The sequence below is a fragment of the Alosa pseudoharengus genome, unplaced genomic scaffold (genome assembly GCF_046254945.1).
Source record: "Alosa pseudoharengus isolate Yale_2024_CS ecotype anadromous, Long Island Sound unplaced genomic scaffold, YU_APseudo_1.1 YU_APseudo_1.1_scf_2, whole genome shotgun sequence".
Taxonomy (NCBI): Eukaryota; Metazoa; Chordata; class Actinopteri; order Clupeiformes; family Clupeidae; genus Alosa; species Alosa pseudoharengus.
The window spans coordinates 30,429,429-30,439,676 of record NW_027468663.1 but is presented as its reverse complement, the minus strand read 5'-3'; the positions used below and the strand labels follow the sequence as shown (position 1 = coordinate 30,439,676).

Below are 10,248 nucleotides of genomic sequence, written 5' to 3'. Positions count from 1 at the left end.
GAATTTTGTGCTATGGTTATTATTATGATGATTTGCTATTGTTGTTAAATTGTTTACTTTTTACCATTATTAGTATGCTTATGTAAGTACTCATTTGTTATGTAGACTATATGACTACTTAAAATTTTTACTTCAGATTTATTACCGTCAGTCGCTATGAACAAAAGCATCTACCAAGAACCATAACCATAACTATTAGGTTACATCTGCGGGAAGACATCTCAGAACCTTTTTCCATCTCGTCAGAATGCCACATAGCATTCCAGTAACATGCCTATTTTCTTGGGCCAAAAAGGAACAAATTAAAAACAAATTGGTCCCCTTCCTGTCCGGCATTATGTTGTATGTTTTTGTTTGGTGGGATTCTTGTGAACAATTTAATAAATGTATGTTTTAGCTGCCTTTTGCTTGGAAGTGCAGTCAACACAGACAAAAAAAGAGGGGCTTTGTATGGAACTCCATCACTCATTTACATAAACATATAAACCACTGTGCATCTGAAGGATCTGTTAAGCAAGCAGAGGGTCTGAAACGTATTAAACAATACCTGAGAATATGTTTCTGTGCTCCCATGTTTAGGGGTTCTGTCTGTCTGTCTGTCTCGCTCTCTCTCTCTAAGTTAGCCCCTGAGCTGGTACCCTGGGTGGGATGGTGGAGGGGTGGTCTTTGATCTAAAATAGCTTGACACAATGTTTGTTTAAACAGTGAATCGGAGCACACATCTGCGGTGCAAGTATATGTATAACAGGAACCATTAGTAAAAACTTTGCGCACATGCACGCACACACAGTGGGTTTCTATGCCAAGCAGAGAATGTCAATGAAATTTGGAATATCTAAGCTGTAGTGGGGACCTTTCTTTGTTGGTATTACTTTTCATTCACAGAAGACTCAATTCAAGAAAGTGGCAGTGAAGGAAGAGCAAATCATTTTTTACAGACACTATGTCAGTCTACTGACTTGAAGTGTCCACACACTCCACAGAACTATGGCATCCTGTGACCCCAACCCAGAAATGATTCAGTTCAGTAAAATGATACAATCCTTCCCCCTTGACAAAAAGCTTATTAGTCAAGCTAAGTTAGCTTTAGTTAACTAAAGAGCTATGTTAGTTTTTAGTGTATCTATATTTCTGTCTGTCTGTGTGTGTCTGCCTCTGTGCCTTGGCAAGCCTGGAGCCTGGGGGTAGCAACCACAGGGTTTGATTTGCTTTAAAGCTGGTTTGTGGACGGTTTAACCCACACCCCTCCCTCCCTCCCTCCATCGCCTTGCACAGAGGCTTGTCGCAGATGCACCCTCTCATCTAGAATCTAAACAGGCACGTGACAGCCTGGGCGGAGTATAAAAATGGATCTGCCAGGGTCCGGTCCTATTCATGTTTTCTGAGCACAGTAGCTGCAAAGCATTCAGGCTGCACTACCAAGGGCCCAAGAATGAGAATACTTGAAGCAGCAAGCTGTAAGTGACACTGTGTTGGGCCTTTCTGCACTGTGAACTGGAAACTAATTTATAAGAAAGGTAAGTCGATTTGGTTGACAGATTTTGCAATAAGTTTAGTTGATGTTTGAGTGGCAGAGTAACTACATCTCTAACTTTCTGTCTCTCTCTCTCTCACCTACTGCAACTCTAATATATTTATGTCTCTATTTAAAACAAACAAAAAAGACAGGTGCTTTACCATTTATCTTTTTAGGAAACTGCAGTTGTGTGGTGGTAGGCCTGATATGTAATGTGATGTTTGTGACACCATATACTTGTCAGTTTATTGACAGGTTTAATCACTTATTGGCATACAGTAAGGATGTGGACATTAGAATCTTTACTGCTCTGGCTATTCCTGCCTTATATGAGGGGAACAGAAGACATACAAGCAGGTCTGGCAACACATCTCGTTTACCTTGTTCTGTCTTAACATCAGTGAATCATTTTATGCATGTTAGCCTACATACTTGATAGTGTCAAATGAAGTAATGCTATGTTTTTATTATTTTTTTTACCAAAAAGTTATAAAAAGTAGGCTAAGCTCTATAAGCAGCCTCTCTGTTCTCGAACCCACCTTGCTGAACACCTGTAACGACCTATCTCTCACAGGTTGCAGCTTAGCCGCAAATGACCTGGTGTACATAATTGATGGCTCGTCCAGTGTGGGAGTGCCTGATTTCGAGAAGGCCAAACGATGGATCATGGACATCACCAGCGGGTTCGACGTGAGCTTTCATCACACACAGGTAGCCGTGGTGCAGTACAGTGACACGCCGCGTCTGGAGATTTCCCTCGGACAGCAGCAGACCAGCGAGGACCTTCTCAATGCCATATCTTCAATAAGCTACCTGGGCGGCAAAACTCAAACAGGCCGCGCTATAAAGTTCGCCACTGATCACGTCTTTTCCTCGCACAACCGCACACTGCCAGCAAGAAACCGCATCGCGGTCGTACTTACCGACGGTCGCTCGCAGGATGACGTGGTGGACGCAGCCGTTGAGGCCAAAGCTCAAAATATTGCGTTGTTTGCCGTGGGCGTTGGGAACGAAATCACCAACTCTGAATTAGTCTCAATGGCCAACGAGCCTCCCTCCACCTATGTTCTATATACAGAGGACTACACCTCAATTGGAAATATAAAAGATGTGATGGAGCAAAAACTGTGTGAAGGTGGGTGAAGTCATTGTAGCCTATAGTCTAGCTTATAATTAAACTTAAAAGATCGCCTTTGGTCTAAATTTAGTAGGTCTACTTGGCGTCTTTTAAAGTGTCTGTTAGGTTGGCCCAACATATAGTTATGATGTTGTGATATGTTTCCACCCCCTTTGCTTTTACTTTATCCACTAACTCCGCCGCCTCCGATTACAGAAATAGCTGCAGTAGCCTACAGTTTCATGTCCAACATTCTGCATTTCAGTAGTAGGCTAAAGTAGGCCCTACAGTAGGCTACAGTGTAGCAATGCATTGTTCATGTCCAAAACATTGAATTTCTTTATATGAACTGCTACCATCTGTCACACCATCTGTTCTCATCTATAAGGGAAAAAGTAAGGGTAAGGTTATAGAAAGAGAGAGTTATGTATTGGTTGGTGTGTGTGATGAAATCTCACTTAACATGTGCTGTGGCTATTGAACAACAAAGTTGTTCATAGAAAGCTGTGAAGGATAAGGAGGACAACCTCTTTTTGTCATTCCAGTTATTGAAGACAGCTATTCATACAACATAGCTAAAACACTGCCTTAATGATTAATTCTCAAACCATGTGCTGTATGAGTCAACAGACTACAAGTAGGGCCCACTACTGTACTTCCTGTAAACCCCTAGTAGCCTGTGATGAGAATGAAACATGAAAATCCTCTACTGCAGAGTCTGTATGTCCTATGAGGATAGCGGATAACAACGAGAAGGGCTTTGACCTGCTCAGTGGAATGCAGATAGACATGACTGCCAAGAAGGTCCAGGGCTCGCTCATCACAGAGGGCGCCTATCAGCTCACCGCTCGACTGGATATCACCCTGAACACCAGGTGACCCCCCCCCCCCCCCCCCCCCCCTCTCTGACATTGTCCTTTTAGAGGATAAGGTTACATCATCCAGGTCTAGTTTATGGGTCAATTCCCTGAGATATCAGACACTAAGGGAATGCACACTGTTCTCCTTATCTGTATATAAAGTTATTGTCTTTGAAAAGTGGATATAGGTAATATTGATAAATGTGGAATGTGATACTCCACTTTTACAGTAGTACTGTGCAATGATATACTTAAAGGAATCCCTTAACTTACTGTAAAGTAATATCCCTTTTGCCCACTCCAGAGTTCTCTTCCCAGAAGGTCTCCCTCCCTCCTATGTGTTTGTGGCGACAGTGCGCCTGAAAAGCCCAGCCCATCAGGTGAAGTTTGATCTGTGGAGGATCCTGTCCCAGGAAGGCCTGAGGCAGGTGGCCGTTACCCTGAACGGTGCCGAGAAGTCCGTAACCTTCACCACCACCAGCGTGCTACAGAAGGAGCAGTCAGTCATTTTTAATCACGGAGGAATTAAGGTGGGTGAGGTTAAATTACAGTTGGGATTATACGTAGTACATCTGGATTGGAATTAGGGCGATGTGAGACCAAAATATATTGTTTATTATGGTGTGATGACATGATGAAGGTATATTTGGGGTTAGCGTATGTGAGATGACATACCATTTATACCCTTGGGAATTAAGTATGCAAATGAAATTGCATTTCTGACAAAGACATACTGAGATTAATGTGAAGTCTTTTGAGATACACTATCACACGATTGAGAGTTAGCCAGATATAACAAGAGTGTGCGAGTGGAAATGTTTCTAATACCATCGGTGTCCAGCCCATTATCACTGACAGAGAAATAGTACCAAGTTTCATTTTTTAAATGGAAAAATGTGCGACTCAGTTAAAGGACCACAGTACTTATTAATGGCAAGCAATTGCACGCTATTTAAAGGACGGATAAATACTGTCAGTTAGAATGGAGCCATATGCAGTGGAAAGAAAATAAAAATCCTCGCATACTTTGCAGTTCTTGCCAAAAACAGCAGCAACAACCCAAGTGATCCGTGCTTCCCTCCACAGAGACTCTTCAACACGGACTGGCATCAGCTGAAGCTGCTGGTCAAACCCAGGCGCGTCACATGCTTCCTAGATGATGTGCAGATCGAAGAGCAGCTCCTGGATCCAGTGGTGCCCATTTATATCAACGGCCGCACGCAGGTGGCCAAGAAAATCAGCCTGGAGACCACCGTCCCGGTAAGAGAGGAGAGCCGGTTGTGCGGTCAGGCAGTCACGCGCTAGCATCATCTTTTGGCAAGGGAACGTTTGAGGAATTGGCAGGGAGATGACACAGGCTCCCCAGTGTGACCACAGTATCTGGCAAAGCTTGGTCATGCGCTTCTATTTATACTTGGGGTGTCTGCCGTGATAATATTAAGGAGAGTAGCGGTGACAAAAACAACAGAGGGTGTTCAGGTCTTAGAAATGCTGCTGAATTGTGAAGAAAATGCAGAAGGAAGTTCTATGCTGTTCCTGTGGTGTTTTTCCAGGTTATTATTCAGAAATTGCGACTGTACTGTGACCCTGGGCAAAGTGACAGAGAGACTGCCTGTGAAATCTACACAGTGGTGAGATGATCTTTTGTCCCAATATTAAAAATGAACAATAATGACATATTAATTCATAATTTATCTATATTAATGATGATGATGTATTCATATGTCTATTGTTTTTTCTTTTTGTATTGTCAGGAGGATGATAGGGTGAGTCCCTTTGATGCCCTACCATTTGTTCATGAAATATTGAGCTACAATGTGAAATTAATGCACATAGCTAAACAAGGGATCTACTGTATGTAGCTACATACCTTTACGTGTCCATTCTCCACAGTGTCCATTTGATCGCTCCATCACGGCGGGAAACTGTGACTGCCCCTCTGGAAAGCCTGGACCTCCTGGCCTTCCTGGACCTATGGTGATTAATGCACCCTATAATAGACTTTAATAGTCTTTAATAGAGATACATATGCATAATTCTTCATGTTATTCATTTTATGTGATTGATGGATACATGAATGGATGGATGCATGGATGATGAACAGCTAAATGGTCTATTGTGTGGGTTGGTGAATGTTAATAAAAGACAATGTTGTGGCATGAATGAATGAATGAATGAAATCATGTATAATACTGACATGTTATAACCTCATAGGGCTTTCGGGGTGAGAAGGGACGAGAGGGTCCCCCTGGGCCTGACGGTAAGCCTGTGAGTACTCCACACCGACATCTCTAAATGACTCCACCATCCCTTTATTAACCATATAACACTGCAATGCATATTATCAGCAAGCAGAAGTCAATACTTAAAGGAAATACTTCATGGTCTCAGTATGCAGATATCTTAAGATGTGATATTAGTGTGAACACAACATTATGCATTGTGAGTGATGTATGAGTGAAAAGGAAAAGCTACTATGTGGCATCTTGGGTAGTTTAAAAGGTTTGTTTTGGTTTGTGTTTCTGAAGGGAAAGCAGGGTGAGCGTGGATATCCAGGTGAGCCAGGGAAGCATGGAGAGAAGGTGAGAGCACTTTACTATCCCTGCCTAGTGTGTGTTGACCCATCTTAGGGAACACAGATAGTCATTGAGCCAGAATAAGTCTCATAGCGATTTTTGGCAAGGTGTACCACCCTTGGAGTTAGAATAGAAATGATAGCATTGCATTAAGTAGTAGCTTTTTGTGTGTTGTCACCCTGTTTATGTCTGTTATACGCTTATGCAGATATATTACACGTGAATAGTCTACAAATCTTAACTAATATAATATCCCCATAAAACTTCCACAGCTGATTGTTTACATTATGTCAAAAGTATTATGTATAAATCTGTTAATCAGCCATTATCTAATGAAATATGCAATAATGTTCATACGTTTCAAGTACAGAAATCTTAACATTGTATAAAGTCAGGTTCAAAATTCTTCTTTTTGTTTTTCATACTAGAGTGAAATGTTATTCCTGAGATTCCTAAAATGCTGTATTTTGAGAATGTCTTCATAAATGTGTTGAAAGCCCCTTTATTTACTTTCCATACTATAGATTACAAATCATATATGAACAACCTCCTCCTCTATAGGAGTATAACTGGAAACTTTAGTGTTTGTAAGTACAATTGAAGTGGGAATTTCTGGCTCAGAGTTGTGAAAATGGTGATAATATATTTTTTAATGGCTGATCTTTTCAAAATACCCAAACTTCAAACACCCACTGTAATAACATTTCACTCTAATTTGTCCAAAATGAAATACTGTACAAAAAGAAGAATTTTGAACCTGACTTTATCCAGTCTTAAGGTTTTTGTACCTAAAATGTATGAAAATGATTGTGTATTTCAGTACAGTTAGATAATGGCTCATTTACATACTTATACCGGTACATAAAATTTCAGAAAAGTTCCAATACAAAAAAATATTGACTTAATGTAAATAATCAGCTGTGAAAGTTTTGTGAGGATATCTACCGGTATTAGTTAAAATTGTTAGCCTATTCACCCAGATATCCATCCATAGACATACAATAGACATAAAGAGGCTGATAAAACACAAAAAGCTACCCCAAATGCAATGCTATCACATATTTTCTAATTCTATAATTCTAAAACCTTGTCAAAAATCACTATGAGATCCTTTGAATGGTACCGATTGGTACCCTATCCATCTGTCTTTTAGATTTTGGGATGGAATGTACAGTAACTGATTTGGCATACTGTAACTGATGTTCTGTCTGTCTGTCTGTATGTCCGTCTGTCTGTCGTTGCCTTTGCGCAGGGTGAACCAGGCCAACAGGGCATAAAGGGGGAGAGAGGGATTGGTGGGCCTAAGGTAAACACCAGTCATCATCTTCTGTGCTGTCTTAACAACCTATACCTGTGATCAATGACATTGTAATATTGTATGATTATTTTGTAATACCCGCACCATCACCATCTAATTACTTCAGTGAATCACTGAATAAAGTGTTTAATTATTCTGAATAGCATAAACATAAAACAAATGTGTAAAACAATCTAAAGATTGTGTAATAAACGTATAATTAATAAGCAGAAATTTGATAAACAGTCTTGCTTGGTTTGTATTGCTAGGGTGATATAGGTTCTGAAGGGCCTTCAGGGCGACCAGGACCTCCCGGACCCACAGTAAGACAGTCAGACATTTCATGAATGCAATGTTAGACAATTTAATGAGCCCAGAGTTCAGGGCTATTCGTTAATCGTTTATGGCCATCTGTCTATCTATATCTATATATCTATCTAATAATATATATCTATCTATCTGGTGTTATTGAACATCAGTGCATCTTTTCAAAAATGTGTATGTGATTCCATAACGTATCCTGATTCTTTTTAGGGACCAGGATATTCGCACCTGGACTTGAATGAGATTGACCTGACAGCGGTCAAGGTAAAGGAAAGTGTGAAGATGTCTTGTGACATTAAGCTGCACAGTCTTTATTATGTGTGCTAATGTCCATGTTTGGCCCAGATGGCGCTAGAAGTGCATGTGTTGACTTACAACTTTAAGGCAAACTCAGTAGAGTGACGCACTTGATTTAACCTCCTCTCCCATTTATTCACCCCTTAGGGGAACCAGGGGGAGACAGGGGTGCAGGGCCCACCAGGAAATCCTGGACCAGCGGTAAGTGTGTGTGTGTGTGTGTGTGTCTGCATGCGTGTCTGTGTGTTATCCTCACACCCCTAATAACAACAATCAGTCGGTCTAAGGCTCATTGAGGGCTGCTCCCTTCCCTTGAGAGAATGGCTGTTTCATGGGCCATTTCTTCTGTCGCAGACTGAACCGGGTAGAGGCCTAGAGATTAATGACACAAGGGACACAGAAGGTCACCCCTTTAGCTGTGCTGGGCAGCACTGACTTGTCTTTTAGTGCCACAGAGAACTATTTGAAATAATCTTATTCATTTTGGGACTGATTTGGCATATTTGAGTTCATGAGCACACATGTTCATGATCAAACAAATAGCAAGGAAGTCCCTGAGTGACCCAAGACTAGGAAAGAGAAGTAAAAGAGGGGGACAGAACTGACTTATTCTTCACAGAACTATTTGGGGGAAAAAATTGAACATTAAAGGGTCTGCTGTTTGTTGAAGAATGTGTGGATTTAACTAGCAACATTGGACATGGAAACTCGTCTGTGTCTGTCCATGTCACTAAGTAGAACTATTAGAGACATTTCAGAACAATTTCAGTAACTACTGTTTGATGGACCATTCAAGGATAATGTAGTTGATGATGTAGTTCTACTCAGTACAGTTCCAGTATATGTTCTCTAAGGAACTTTATGTAACAGTGTGACTGTGTTTTCGATGTGACTCAATGTCCGTAACTCTTTCCAGGGAGAACCTGGGCTGCCAGGAACAGATGGTCTACCTGGCCCAGCTGGCCCAAAGGTAAGTTAGGGTTTATTCATTACCATATACTAAGGCTGTACACAATCACTACCATGTACAATGTCAAACACACCTCAAAATTCAAACACTCAGCTATGTGAAGTTATATTTATATATAACTTTGCCAACCAAAGTAACTACATACCTGTATAAGGTATTATTCAATCAATATATACTATATTGTATATATAAAAAATATATACTGTATGCATATTTAAAAAAAACAAGGCCAAGGAAGCTTCTGTCTGGACTCCTTGTAAGACCGATTTCCTATCATTTACAAGCAAAGGCACTTTAGATTTCATAAAGTGGAATTGAAAGCCGTTTAACCACAGCTTCTCCCAGGAGGTAAACATGATATCCTACACCACTCATCATCTTAGCCGATAGTTACATGGAGCGTAATTTTAAGAAACTCCCTTCACAGAGGGCTATGTATGTGCAGCAATATATTTTTGCCCTACGGATGCATATTTGTGGTTAGCAGTGTATTTGATTCATCTTTTTTAGTGCTTGACCAACAGGAGGCAGACGAACTGTATGTCGCCTCCATCGCACGTCTAAATAAAGACAGTCAGACTGAGCCGTATAGAGAGGAAGTGCACATTTCTCTGTATGACTGTGTGTGAGTGTGTGTGTGTGTGTGTGTGTGTGTGTGTGTGTGTGTGTGTGTGTGTGTGTGTGTGTGTATCTATCTGTATTTGTATCTGTATGTGTAGGAAATTATTGTTGCTAAGCAAAACATTGAGAGGGTGATTTTCCCTTTTATTTGTTTATGTATGGCCTGTTACCTTGGGTAAACTTTGTAAGGGTTGCGATTTTATTTTTTGGTTCCATGGCGAGAATTTGTTTGTTCTGAGACATTCAGCTTGCAGCCTAACAGTCTCCAAGCTAATACTGCTCTGAAGCCATATATGAAAGAAAGCTAGCAGAAAATCATCCGTCTCCCCCCAGAAACAACTTTGTACCATGAACTGTAAAGTTGATTACAAGTTCTCCAGTGACTGCAGCTAACGCCACTTAGCCCAGTCTGAGGTCAGAAGAAATGGGGGCAAATTACAGTTTAAGAAATATTCAGGACTGAATCATATTTTGCCATCGGAAAGATTGAGTGAAAGTCAAACCGATTTGATTCTGTCGGGGAGTGCAACACAGCTTAATTCTGATTGGAAATTTGGTTTTCCATCATGGTGGACATTGGGGGGGTAGAATCCCTGACTTTGGCCTATTTTTAAACCACATCAGCATCTGTCCTTGCATCTGCATGTCGCCCAAAGGGAAAGCTCCCTGC

The 10,248-nt window shown here is 40.9% G+C and overlaps 1 protein-coding gene across 1 annotated transcript in view; it reads left to right on the top strand.

Moving 5' to 3' along the window:
- Positions 1–1,432: 1,432 nt before the first annotated feature.
- LOC143133451 (collagen alpha-1(XXI) chain) overlaps positions 1,433–10,248 on the top strand; it is a 40,114-nt gene continuing 31,298 nt past the window's right edge. Inside the window, exons 1-14 of the mRNA XM_076293213.1 lie at positions 1,433–1,457; positions 2,091–2,651; positions 3,349–3,508; positions 3,798–4,023; positions 4,580–4,753; positions 5,047–5,124; positions 5,248–5,259; positions 5,387–5,470; positions 5,708–5,761; positions 6,022–6,075; positions 7,322–7,375; positions 7,901–7,954; positions 8,135–8,188; positions 8,904–8,957. Coding sequence (XP_076149328.1) covers positions 1,433–1,457; positions 2,091–2,651; positions 3,349–3,508; positions 3,798–4,023; positions 4,580–4,753; positions 5,047–5,124; positions 5,248–5,259; positions 5,387–5,470; positions 5,708–5,761; positions 6,022–6,075; positions 7,322–7,375; positions 7,901–7,954; positions 8,135–8,188; positions 8,904–8,957 — 1,644 coding nt within the window. The remainder of the gene's footprint in view (positions 1,458–2,090; positions 2,652–3,348; positions 3,509–3,797; positions 4,024–4,579; positions 4,754–5,046; positions 5,125–5,247; positions 5,260–5,386; positions 5,471–5,707; positions 5,762–6,021; positions 6,076–7,321; positions 7,376–7,900; positions 7,955–8,134; positions 8,189–8,903; positions 8,958–10,248) is intronic.